Below are 13,244 nucleotides of genomic sequence, written 5' to 3'. Positions count from 1 at the left end.
AGAAATCAAAAAAAAATCACAATGTTGGAAGTTCCTGAGAGATAATTTATTCCAAAGCAAAAGAATGAAATGAATCTCCACTTTAAAAAAGGTACCTGAGAAGACCAGTTGCATAAACAAATAAGAGAGATTTAAAAGTTACTTATGAAAAGCAAGCTTTACATCATAAAACTGTATAGCTTCTTGGATTTTTTTCTCCTGCAAATTGTGTACAGACAATTTGTGTGTGTGAGAAGACAACTAATAGTCAAATCTCCTTTTGAATCTCTGAAATTTACTAGTCATGTAATCATAATAATCTAGCTAGGGCTGTTTTCCTATTTATCAGGATCAGAGCAGGAAAAATTTTTTTAAAAGTCTAGAGAAGTTAGGTGGTATCTCTTAGGAAGAATATAAGAATTTGTAAATAAAGAAAATCAAGGTAAGAAGAGCTTTGAGTAATTCAAGATAATATTAAAAATCGCTTGAAATAAATGGGATATTCAGTTTGGAAAGGATGACTAATATAGCTTAGATTAAAATCTCAATTAAATTTCATCTTTTTGACTTTCTTTTGTCAATTACGCCCCTAACTGTGGGACAACTATAATGTAATACTAGGTATGGAGCTACGAAGATATGAAAAATCCAGCCCCAAGCAAATTACTTAACATTTGATCGCCTCAGTTTCCACAAATTATACATTATTTCCTTGATGACAAGGATTGTCATTTGTTTTCCTTTTCATCCACAATGCAGTTGCTTAAAAAAGGTTTATTGTCTTCCTAAAAATCTGGCAGATAAAGCCAACTACTTTCATTTAATGACAGACTGAATATAAATGTTAAAAAAAGACATTATTTGAAGTAAAATCAGATGACTGACCTGTAAAGATTACAACAAGAAACAATTCAAGGTGCTGAACTCGTCAACAAGAAGTAAAAGACATTAGATTTTTTTATCCCATGTTTTCATACCTATAATATGTTAATATAAAGTATTCTTCCAAATCTTTTAAGTGTTATGTAAATGTTAACTAAAGAAAAGAACTATAAAAAGGTTTGGGTTTTTTTGGTGTGTACTATGGTCAGCAATGTTGTTATTTTTTAATACTTTCTACAGTTAAAAGAGATGTATGTTGTAATTTAGTTGTATCTAATTCTTTATGATGCCTTTCTTAAAGGCAAATATAACTGAAGTAGTTTGTCTTCTCCAGGATCACATGACTAATAATTTTCTGAAGCTAGATTTGAACCGAGTCTTCTTGATACTAAGCCACAGCATCATCTATCTGCCCAAGAAAGAGGAATAATAAAGATTTTCCTTCCCATGGCCTGTTGACTTTGACCTTTATTCTGCCCAGTCACCTAAAAAAACAGAGTCGTTATCTAACCTGTTGCAGTTGCTGTTGGTTCACTTGAGGTTCTCGACGGGAGCAACCTTCCTCCTGCCCAGAATCTTCCTCTCCTTTTGTTCCCTCTTTCTCTTTACTTAGTCTCTCTTGGATAACGGGCTCTCCACGTAGGATGTGGCACAGGATGGCCAGCATGGATTCAGCCATCCGCCCACCATAAACTTTTAAAGGCTTCCGGTTCCATAGATTTTTTATGCAGATGAAGGCCGCCTATAAGAAATGCATTTTAATTGGACATTTTCTAAAGCAATAAAGGTAAAGAGAACTGTATCTTGAAAGGAACTAGAAGCCAGCTAAGGAGAGAAGATTTAGAATATTTCTAGTCTATAAAGGTTTAAATAGAACTGTCAAAGTCACTTGCCCTATTCCACTTTTATAATCTGGCTATTAATCAGGGAATGTTGAACAAATTGAAATACAGAATTGTGATGGAATACTGTACTATGAGAAATTTCCAGTATGCAGATTAATTTGAGGAAAACCTGGACTTATTTGAAGTAATACAAAATGAAATAAGGAAAATGACAATGATGTATAGATAGAATGGTATTTTATGATTTTTTTCCCTTAATTATTTAGGATTTAAAATGCTATTCTTCTCCAGAGGAAAAGTGCACTTCAAAACATATCTTTTTGCTTTTTTTTTTTTTTAAATCTGTACCAATACAACATGACCAACACAAAAGTTTTTCATGATTCCACATATGTTGTAACCATCATCAGATTGCTTGCTTTCTTAATATGGGGAAACAAAAGAACTTGGAACCTAAAACATCTTAAAAATTAATGCTGCAACTATAAAAAGAGGGGAAAATAAATAATGAAACCCAAAATCCAGGACTTTGGCCTCCAAATTTTGACCTCACTAAGACTATGAGCATTAAAATTCTTCTGCTACCCAATTCTACTATGTGCTATTCTTATTCCTTAATTCATTTTCTTAATCTCTCTAATTAACATTACTCTTAAATTGTTTCAATGTTTTCCCCCATTTCTTCTGCTTCTGAGTTTTTTCGTTGATATTTTCCTTTCTTCCTCATATCTCATTCTAATTATACTCTTTGCTTCTATAATGCTCTTTGGATCTTTCTTTTCAAACTCCTTTTTCCTAACAAAGCTAATGATAATTGATCATTCTTTATAATATTTGTTTTAATATCTGATAAATTTTTATTCATTATCTACTGTGAAGGGAAATACTTCTCACTTCTCATAACTCCGCAGCTTTTCTTGCTCTGAAATCGTATAGATGATAATGGACTGCCCCAATCCACAGTCATTCTCTATTTTCATCTTTTATCCATATCTATTACCATATATACTCAAGTATAAACCAAGTTTTTCTGCCCAATTTTTGGGCAGAAAATCCCTTCCTCGGCTTATATCAAGTCACTAGATAAAACATGTGTAAATATCCCTTTGAATGCCCCACTGCTCTGTATACAGCGCGAGTGCCGACTGTGATGCTACAGGGCCGGCCATTGCTACGGTGATGTGGCTGTTCCTGTAGCATCACAGTTGGTAACTGGACTGTATATTAATGCTGGCAACTGCTTTACATACATATACCAGCACCCGCTCTCCTCCTCTGCGGGCACTGGTGCGCTACCTAACCCTACTGATATAACAATAAGTTTTCCTAGATTTTTGGGTTAAAATTAGGGACCTCGGCTTATATTCGGGTCGGCTTATACTCGAATATATACGGTAAATTTCATGAATACCCATTTTTTAACTTCAGATATACCCAGAGATTTTTCCTTTAATCAAGACGATGTCTATGATATAAACACAAAAACAATACCACTCTTCTATCTATTCCCTGCACTCATCTTATTAAATTTTACTCTCATAATGATTCCCAATCTTCCTACTTTTCAGAACTATTTTTCCTGTGTTTATCATCCTTGAAAATTCACCTTCATTAAGTCACAAAATTATTTGTAGGAGCTAAATTTAGATTATGAAACTTCAAGTAGGGACTTATTATGCAATTGCATTAATTTTTTTTTTCGTATTCACTCCTTTCAAACCTATTGCTAAACTTTTTTTTTTTTTTAATGTTAACACAAACTTCAATTTTAGTGAACTGAGACTGGTCACTCACTTTGAATTGCCTTTTTTCTTTATTCTCCACTATATTTGCTTTCTGAAGCCTGTCAATTTATGCAGGTAACACCACAAATATTCAAGTAACAGAAAACTATAGCTAAAATATAATGCCTTTAAATATGCACAAGTAACCTGAATCTTTAAAAAAAAAAAAAAAAAAAAAAACCAAAAAAACTGTCCCCTAACCTACAAATTGTATCTCTTCCTATCTCTATATGCTTATATAAAGAAATTAAAATGTAATCTATATTAACAATTTAAATATGTAAACACACAACTGCAATTTCTCTCTGATGTTTAGAAAACCACCTCTGCTTCCTAACATTTTAGCTTTTAATCTATTCAATAGAATTTTTTTTTCTGTCATTTGCCTTTTAACAACACTATTATTCATTAAGCCACTCCTAATGTGAAGTGTCTCCCAACTTTCTACCACAGGTTTTCTTACTGTGTTTTGCTTACAAGCTTATATCACCTTGAAGTCTCATTAGACATTTATAACTGAATATTTTGTAAATACCTCAAGCTCAACATGAACAATCATTTTCTTTATTCAAAATCCTCCCTTTTCTAAATTTCTGATGAAAATATCACCCTCCTTCTTATTCTGACTCAGTAGGGAAAATGTAAGGGCTCTATCTTCTTAATCTGTGCCTCTTTTTATGCCTAGAATTCACTCCTTCCATGTGGTATATCTAAGAAATCACCATATTTTCTATGAAATATATTCTATTCTCTTTATTTACAAATTATCTCTCTTTATAATTTATTTATATTATTATTTTACATTAACTTTGTCCTTATCTTCCCTATAGAATAAAAACTTATATTTTGGATTGTGGTCTGCAATGATGATCTGTCTTCCAGAAAACAGAACATTCCCATTCCTTTGCATATTAGTAAGTCGTAAAATAATGTCTACTGATTACAATAAAATTTTCCATTTTAGTGAAATTTTAAATGCCAACTCACCTTCTGAGTTACTACAAGGAAGCGGAGAGCACTGAACTGTGGCCAGTTTTGGCTCCCGGGCAACTTAGAAGGGAGTGAATGTGGGGATTCAAGCACAGTGGTTGGGTTCACCATTTTTTCTACCAGCATAAGCCAAGCATCTAGAAATTCTCCTGTGCCATCAGGCAGGTCTGGATGTTCGAGTCCCTCAGACACAGGAATTTTGCCTCCCATGGAAAGAGCCCAATTAAAAGTCCTATATTGGAAAAGAGAAAGAAAAACGTCAATGAGATATCTGCAAATTCCACTTCCCTTTTTATTCTCTTTGTGTCCAGTTAATGTTCACAAACAGGCTTCAAATTATAGCATCCTGTAAAACCCAATTTAGAATATTCCTTATTTAAATTATTTGGCAATACTTGTACTGAAATTTCTTCAATAGAAACATATCCCAGAAATTTTTCTGTGAGTGGTGGAGAGAAGAAAGGAACTTCAAATTTCATTTTAAAAATGATCAAATATTACATATTTAACTGTCTTGGAGAAGGTGGAGATAAGAGAAGGAGAATATTTTGCAACAAAAAACAAATATTAAAAATTACATATTATTTGGAACATAAAAAAAAATTGGAACCCCTCCCCACCAAAGACCCACTTGACTTACATCAAGAACTGAAATTATTAAGGTAAGAAAGAATATTATCTTCATCTTAGGAGAAAAGGACAAAAGACATATTCAAAAGATTCTCTTTCTTGCCTAGAGTTCTTTGATAGATTTGGGTACTTCCTTCCCAAGGAAAGTATGCTTTGACATAAGAAAGGACAAATCAATAAACCTATTCTTAGAAGAAGCTATGTAGTATATAGGGGCAATCTTACTCAAAAAGAGCATTGTGGCCACCAGAGCATAGAAACTTCTGCAGCATAAGATGATAAGGATATTTTCTTTCATCAAACAACATTGGGGAAGTGAAACCAACTGAACAGATGAAAAAAGTCAATCTGTAGGGGAAAAAAAAGCAAAGTTGTTGTTTAATTTGTTTCCAACTATTTACCTTATTTTGAAACCAAGTGAATAGCTTTGGACAAATAATCACTTATGCATATGGACTTGTCTATTTAATAAAGCTTCCAAAAGGTATAGAATGTAAAGTCAGAAACTTTAAAATCTTTTTTATATATGAGAAAAAATATATAACAACATCAGTTATAAGAAAATAAGAATATCTTTTCTTCGATATCTAGTAAACCAGCTAATTCAACTCTTATTCATCCACCAATAAATAAAGATTTAAGCAGCATCAGAAGTTTACTACCTTCCCTGACATGGTAATGTAGTCTAGGAAGAAACATTGGAACAATTGCTAGATAACAGCCTGTTTGCCTTTTCCTACTTCTCTCATATCTAACCTCTCTTCAGTCATCAGGGTTTTTTTTTAAAGTATAAATTTAACTATGTCTTCCTATTCAATAAACACCTATAGTGATAGCTACAATATTGGATACTGGATCAGGAATCTGAATGACACTTGTTATTTGAGCAGAATCCTTAACCCTTCTTCTTTTGCAAATTGGGAATAAAAGCATTTTCTGCTCAGGACTGCTGAGTTGATCAAAAACACTTATAAAGCTATCATGGCATAGATTAAGTACTATATAAATGTCAATCATTATTGACACTGTTATGATCAAATATAAAATCCTGTCTGGTAGCCAAAACTTACAATTTTTCTCACTGTTTGATCCTTTCAACCTTCCATGACTAAGAATGCTGATTTCTTTCCCATTTATCAGACATAAACTGTTCTGTAAAAGCATTAAATTCCCAGGCTTCCTTCAAGTTTCAGCTATAATACCAAGTTTTACAGAAATATTTTTTATTTTCAATATTGCTAAAAAATAACTTTCATGTTTTATTTATATTGAGGTATGAACTCAAGAATGGAAGCTATCTTATTCTTAAGAGCTTTAGTCTCTGATTTGCTTGATTAATTGAGGCTCTCAAGTTTCCTCCAAAGTAGAAGACATAAACTTCAGCATTATTTTCATCTACTTAGGGGTATATAACCACAATCTCTTGACCTTACATAGGGAATGAAACACTTCCCTCCAGCCTCTCCCATCTTGGTGAAGTTAAGCAAAAGACCCAGTGTTGTGACAGTCTCACCTAAATCTTGGTGTAGGTGTATATGGTGGAGGCTGCCAGGATAAGCCCTTAGTAAGAAGTTTGGTGAGAGCTGAGGCTGTTGATCTTGCTGCAGGTGTTGGTGCTGTAGTACTACTGGCTGAATGATGGCTTCTTCTTTGTCTTACAGGAGATCCCACACACAGTTTAACGAGAAGCCCAAAAAGCTCAGCAAGAGCCCGGCCCAATCTGGAGGAGGCTAAACATCAAAATATGATCAATATAAATATAAATCAGTTACAAATAAAAAAAATTAAGTAAGTTAGATTAAATAATTTGCAAATCTGTCCTTATTTTTAACAAGGACATTATGTAAAACATCTACCATAGTTCTCTATAAATAAAATTGATTTTATTTATCTCTATCACAAGAGTTTAGCAAAGAAGAGAAAAAGATGAGATTAATATTTTCATAGGGTTTCTATAATAATATATAATGGCAAGTTCCTCATTTTAATAAAAAAAAAAACAAAAGATCAGTCTAAACAGCAAAAACCTTAGGAATGAACATAAATAAATAACAATTAAAAGAGAACTGGAATATTTCAGAGTAATGAATTTACAGCTTAAACCTAGAAATCTAGGTTTTTTCTAGAAATCTAGAAAAGTAAGTATATGCACAAATAAATGCAAAATTTCTGATTTTATATTCAAAGGAGATCACTTGCTAACCTACAAGTTCCTACCAAAATCCATACATTTTTCTTGGTGGAAACATATTACCATAGTATGGTAAACAATAGATTTACAGAAGCCATAGAAATATAAATATAAACTTATAAATACATATTATATAGAACTCTTTTGAAAATAAAAAAATATCAGTAATAAAGACACAATGCAATATTTATAACAGCATGCACATCAACAAAATTTTCTATCATGAATGCCATCTTCATAGGTCTTAATGCAAAACTTGTAGTAATCATTACATGAAATCTATAGCTAATAATCCAAAAGTTGTTATCAAGTTTTACATTTTTTAAGTTTAATTTACCTAAAAGATATAGTGTTCATTTCTGTAAAATATGGAGCTTCTCTAAAAGAAGGGAAGGCTAAGGATTGGTAGGGGTAAAACGATTACACTGAAAGTACTCACCTGACAGTAAAGGCTTAATCTGTTTGATCCTAGCTGCCATAGCTGGTGTGATTTTGGATTTTCCTTTGGAGTCTGAAGTACTAGGTTCATCAGTTTCCATAGGTGTTAGGGAGTCTCCATCTAGTCCAATGCCTTCCAAAAGGCCATGGGTGGAAGTTTCAACAATTCCTGTTGATCCTTCTATTTCTCCTCCTAAGGACACAAAAGAAGATACTGAAAGATGAGCATGAAAGAAGGTTGTGGTCATATTAGACTAGTCTCACTGGCTATTTGGCAAGAAGTGACAATTAAAAAGTCATTGAGAATATCTTTTTGGAGACATTTTCTTTGGCTTTAAATTAATTGATAATCAGAAGTCTAAACTTAAGGCATATTTAATTAAACTTTTTTCCAGGACAGATCTCAATTCTTACCCCTAAATAGAAAGTAAAGGAAATATGGTTTTATAACTAAAGTAGGTAAACCTATAAAGACAATTCTTAAATAAATACTTTTTATCTGAATAATATCTTAAAAAGTGGATAGAACCTAGACATATCCAGAATTTTAGGATTACCGGTTCTCTTGACTCCCTGGGCTGCTGAACTGGCTATTTTTTCCTCTCTTGGAATCAGTTTCTGCATGTCCATTTGACCAAATTCACATTCTGAGGGGAGACTGCATGCAACAGCAATGGAGAAAAAAATTTTTTTCCCTGAACACCACCAAAAATAATAACCTTTTTATCTAAATAGTTAGCAATTTTGTTGAGGTATTAATATATCTATTCAAACAAAAGATATTGAATTCCTATGCCTTAAATCACTAAATGCATTAACAAAGAGATGTTACCTTTCCCATTTTCATTACTTTTACCTGTTTGGAGTACATAGTGAAAGTAAAACTGTACTTTCCCAGACCAGGGAACAGTATAATTGGCTCAACTTATTCAGGACACTGAGACCTAGCTGGGAGCCCCATTGATTCACTGAGATGGCACGGATTTCACTCTGTAAAGAAAGAAGGTGATAATTCCCCTTGAGTAGAAAAGAGTTTAGAGTAACTCATATTCTATCAGTTCTAAATTGTATCATTCCCCCAAAATAAGACTTCATCTTGACTTATGAGGCTTTGAAACGGAAAATAGTGAAACTATAAAAGAGTTATTAATTCAATGAGTTCCATGATTCTATAAATTATTCATTTAAAGGCAACATTCAATAAAGTTTAAAAATTTAAATTAAATAATTTTAAAATCAAAAATATTATAATATTTAAATGAGTACTATGTTTACTAAAAAGTTAACAGCATCTTCAACCAAAGAAGATCGTATTTTTACAGAAATCCAATTTTCCTTGTGATATTTAAGAGAAAAAGATACATACTATCCCATCAGAGAGGGCTTTAAAAGATGAGAAATGAGTTTAGGAGATTAATCTCTTTAGAGTCCCCTTACCTGTCCAACCCTGCAGGTATGAACGAACATCATTATATATGCATGGGCAGCTGTAAGAGCATGTAGAAGGGGAGTGGCCTGGGCAGAAAGTGTAGCATCTGCAACACTTCCAGAACAAGCAAGCTCTCGAAGAAGCACTGATCCTCCAGGGGACTCAATTGGCCGATGCAGCAAATCCAAAGATGAAAGGATTGAATCTACTTGCAAGAGTCCCTCTTGAAGAACTTTTGGTTCATGTGACAGAGTCTGCAACAAATGTAATGAAAGGTTTTCAGGCTCCCATTTTCCTTGGCAAAATATGCCATCTAAAGAAAATAACATAGCTAAATATGTGCTTCTTTCGTCATTCTAGTGAAAAGAGTAACCATAAAATTACACTGGTATCTTACAAGCTTTACTTGATAATAAATGACTTTGGAGATGAACTAACTGACAATGTTCTCTCTTGTTATTTCCGAAAATCCAGAGAAGCTAATCTGAATTTATTTCCTTAATTTATACTTTTCTTCAAAGAGAATATACAACTCCTGCTCTTAATGAAAAAGTGAGAACAGCACTTTTAGATGAGTAACATGTTGAAAAATACTACAATATTTTTCTGAAGGCCAGAGTGCTTTTACTTATTTAACTTTCTCTTTATCTTTTATGTAGATTACTGTATTGTATGTAGATAAATGTATTTCTCAGTTGAATTCAAACAACTTAAAGGCAGCCTACTTTTGCTTTTATCTGGTCGACATCAGACCCCAGTCAGACACTGTCAGTGTGTACACTTTCAGGGTGACTAATTATTGTGAATATTTCAACCACATGATAGCGGAAAGGAAATGGTAATTTTCCTTCTATCTTAAGAGTACAACTTGGAGAATGGAAGAAAAAAGAACAGCTGATATTAAAAGAGCTAAAAAAAGACATGTTATATAAGATCCCACAAATACCAAAATAAAAATTATGTCCCTTTTTTAAAAGGTAGCAAAGTCTCCCCCAGCCCCAAAATGAGCAATCAAAAGAAAAAATTCCAGAACCACCACCCATTAAGACTCTAGATGGTAATTCTCTGGCAAACCAGCCATCACTGAGGGGAGAGATCATTATGTACATAAATGCAAATTTGCAAATATGTAAATGCTCTTACCACTTCAATCAGTTGTAAGCTAACAGACAATGGATAAACATTGTGTTTCTAGTCCAACCCCACACACTAATTGGAAAGAGGAAGAAGGGAAAGAAGATGGAGTGATAAGAAAGGGAAATTTCTTTCTGATAAGTCAAACCACCATGACTTTAATCACCATCATAGCCTGATCATTTCCTTTCTTGCTACTAAGGATTGTGGAATTTTCCCTTCTGATTTATAGCACATAGTTAAGTGTCTCATAAATGATACTCATAATGTTTTGGTCCCCAAAAAGGCTAATCACTATACCATCTTAAAAGTTATTTTATGAAAAAGTTTATGCTCATACCTTGTTCAAATTAATGTTTTTGAAATTAAATACTATTAGATCTGTTGTGACTTATAAAATCAAATGTTGCTGATGTGTTATTAATGGGATGTAAGTCACAAAAGTCAACAATTACAAGATGAGAATTTAAATGAAATTTTGTAAAAGGTAATAAATGCTAAATAAAGTTCTATTTTATCAAATTGTCAATAAAGACAAATTGCATTGTTCATTTAAGTTCAAAATATCCATTCTTTTAATTTCAACAACAATTTAAGCTTCTTTAATAAAGAAGGATCAAAATGGGAAACTATGTATTATTCTACTTCTCACCAGTATAGATTTGCAAACTCCAGCCACAGCTTGGCAGGCAGCTGATGTTGGGAAGTCAATAGGCAGATTGGGGAGGCCCAAAATAGTGACCAGGGGTAGCAATCCCTTTTGGCTCACAAACTCTTGACAATGGTCATCTGTTGTATTATTACTTAGAATGGACTCCACAAATTTCATCTGGGAAAGAATCAAACTAGAGTTAACCTGGAAGTTGCCTGGAAGAATGAAAGAAAGCAGGCCCGACATAAAGTTCAATACAGTTTTAAAAATTATCTGTGGTACTCTTGAAACTGGTTTCTAATCAACACAATAATGTACAATAATTCCAGAGTGCTCAGCTGACAATCATTTCTGGAAAGAATGCAAGCTACTTTTTATATCCTTTTTTTGGGGGGGAGTGGAGGAACACAGGGTTAATGTGAGAATTTTGTTTGACTAAATATATGTATGATGGATTTTGGGTTTTTTTAATGCCCTCCTAAGAAGATAGAAAAAAGGGAGGTGTTGGAACTTGCTTTGAAACAGAAAATGAGATTGCAAAATTAATTTGAAAATTTTATGTCAGTGTTCATTGTAAAACAATATAACTGAGTTCAGTCAAATCACTCTATAACCCCATCTGAGATTTTCTTGGGAAAGAATGGAATGAATTGCCATCTTCTTTCATCTTATATAGATAGGAAAATGAGGCAAACAGGTTAGAATAAGTTATAAAGTTATGTTATTAGGTTATGGAATTACATATTTTAAAAATTACCTAATTAGTTCTTTTACTTCAATCTAACTCAAATACATTTTAAAGAGTGAATACAAAGAAAATAATGAAAAGAATATGCACTTTGCAAAAAATATACAACAGTAAATTATTTGAATTTGAGGACATGATCAGCTTATTGGCTTCACTTTTTTACAGAAATTTAACTTGCTTCTCCTTTCATTTGAAAAGATCTAGAGCCTATTAGGAGATATTGTCCAAAAAAAAAAAAAAAAAAAAAAGTCACATTGTAGAAATTTATTCTCATCAAGCAACAACAATGGAATTGGCTATTTCTCCTTTTGTTATCTATTATAAAACATAAAGGGTGGTTTTTTTCCCTCTTTTCTCTGGTTGACTAACTCTTCAAAGGAACAAAATTCATTGTTACTAATACTGCTTACCACATTTAAAATGTAATCCATTAGTGGAATAGGACTCCTTTCTTCAGTTCCAAAGACTCTGTTGAGGAAGGAAGGGCAAAAAATGTAAGAAACAAATGGGGTAACAAAAAGAAAATGATTTTGGTTGTTTCTGTAGACCAGTTCAGAAGAAACCAAAAAACCAATTCTCCTAAAGAAAACTATTTCAAAGAAAGGATTGTAAAAGTAGGAAACCTTTTGTAAAGGGTAAAATACCTGCACACTTTAATATGTTGGTTTTGGCTTAGGTTATTAAGGCTAAACAAGAAATGTGGAAAAATGTTTTTTCTCCTAAAAAATCAAAGATTGTTCTGAAAACATAATGGAACTGAATTATGAATATACATTTATCTTTTATACTTTATTCTTTTTAGGGTAACAATTTAAGGAAGGTAAAGTCAAAGTATGTATCACTAATTCCTTATAATTTGATTTGCTTTTCAGTAATATATGCCAGAAATTGAACAGCCACATGTAAATGCAAAAAAGGACCATATTATAGTTGCTGAAGAAATACAAAACAGTGAATAAAAAGTGACAGACTGACATCTAAAACTAATCCTATTAATGAAAGACTATGCATTCATTCCTCTTTCCACATGCCCTGCTCTCCCCCCAAATTAATGCCAAGTATGTTTTGAAAACCAAAAGATAATTAAATAGATTTAAGGAAAAATAGGTGATTTTGTTTAGGACACATAAATAGCAAAAATTTCAAAAAGTTTACAACAACAAAATATAAAGGCATTAAACTTCATCTATGGTTCATTAAATAAACTAGGGGGATCAACTAATAATTTCTTTGCAAAAGGTTTTGTGCCCATCACCTTGTTAAATAATCAGGAAATTATATTCCCTTTCTTCTGTGTGCCATTCAAATGTGCAATAAATGAGTAATATTTATATATAAAAGCAAGCAAAGATGAAGAGCAATATGTGGCAAAATATATAAAGAGTTGCTAAAAAATTACATTTCAATACTAGGATATCTTTAACTCCTAATCCCTACATAAGCTAATCATAACAACTATCCTAGTGGAATCTGTTATGTCAAATCAGAATCACATCCTGGAAATGGATATTAAGATTTAGTGGGAATTAGTGGCTTTCTGGT

At 32.5% G+C, this 13,244-nt stretch overlaps 1 protein-coding gene across 1 annotated transcript in view; it reads right to left on the bottom strand.

The window, feature by feature from the left end:
• LOC127542512 (E3 ubiquitin-protein ligase HUWE1) overlaps positions 1-13,244 on the bottom strand; it is a 75,135-nt gene that overhangs the window by 42,442 nt on the left and 19,449 nt on the right. The window contains exons 21-30 of the mRNA XM_051968165.1: positions 12,113-12,170; positions 10,955-11,131; positions 9,177-9,422; positions 8,596-8,729; positions 8,297-8,397; positions 7,741-7,932; positions 6,624-6,840; positions 5,336-5,458; positions 4,478-4,712; positions 1,373-1,603 (exon numbers count right to left, since the gene is read on the bottom strand). Of these exons, the coding sequence (XP_051824125.1) occupies positions 1,373-1,603; positions 4,478-4,712; positions 5,336-5,458; positions 6,624-6,840; positions 7,741-7,932; positions 8,297-8,397; positions 8,596-8,729; positions 9,177-9,422; positions 10,955-11,131; positions 12,113-12,170 (1,714 nt within the window). The remainder of the gene's footprint in view (positions 1-1,372; positions 1,604-4,477; positions 4,713-5,335; positions 5,459-6,623; positions 6,841-7,740; positions 7,933-8,296; positions 8,398-8,595; positions 8,730-9,176; positions 9,423-10,954; positions 11,132-12,112; positions 12,171-13,244) is intronic.

This window comes from Antechinus flavipes, chromosome X (assembly GCF_016432865.1).
Source record: "Antechinus flavipes isolate AdamAnt ecotype Samford, QLD, Australia chromosome X, AdamAnt_v2, whole genome shotgun sequence".
Classification (NCBI taxonomy): Eukaryota; Metazoa; Chordata; class Mammalia; order Dasyuromorphia; family Dasyuridae; genus Antechinus; species Antechinus flavipes.
The sequence above is the reverse complement of the archived record's forward strand: the minus strand, read 5'-3'. Positions and strand labels throughout refer to the sequence as shown.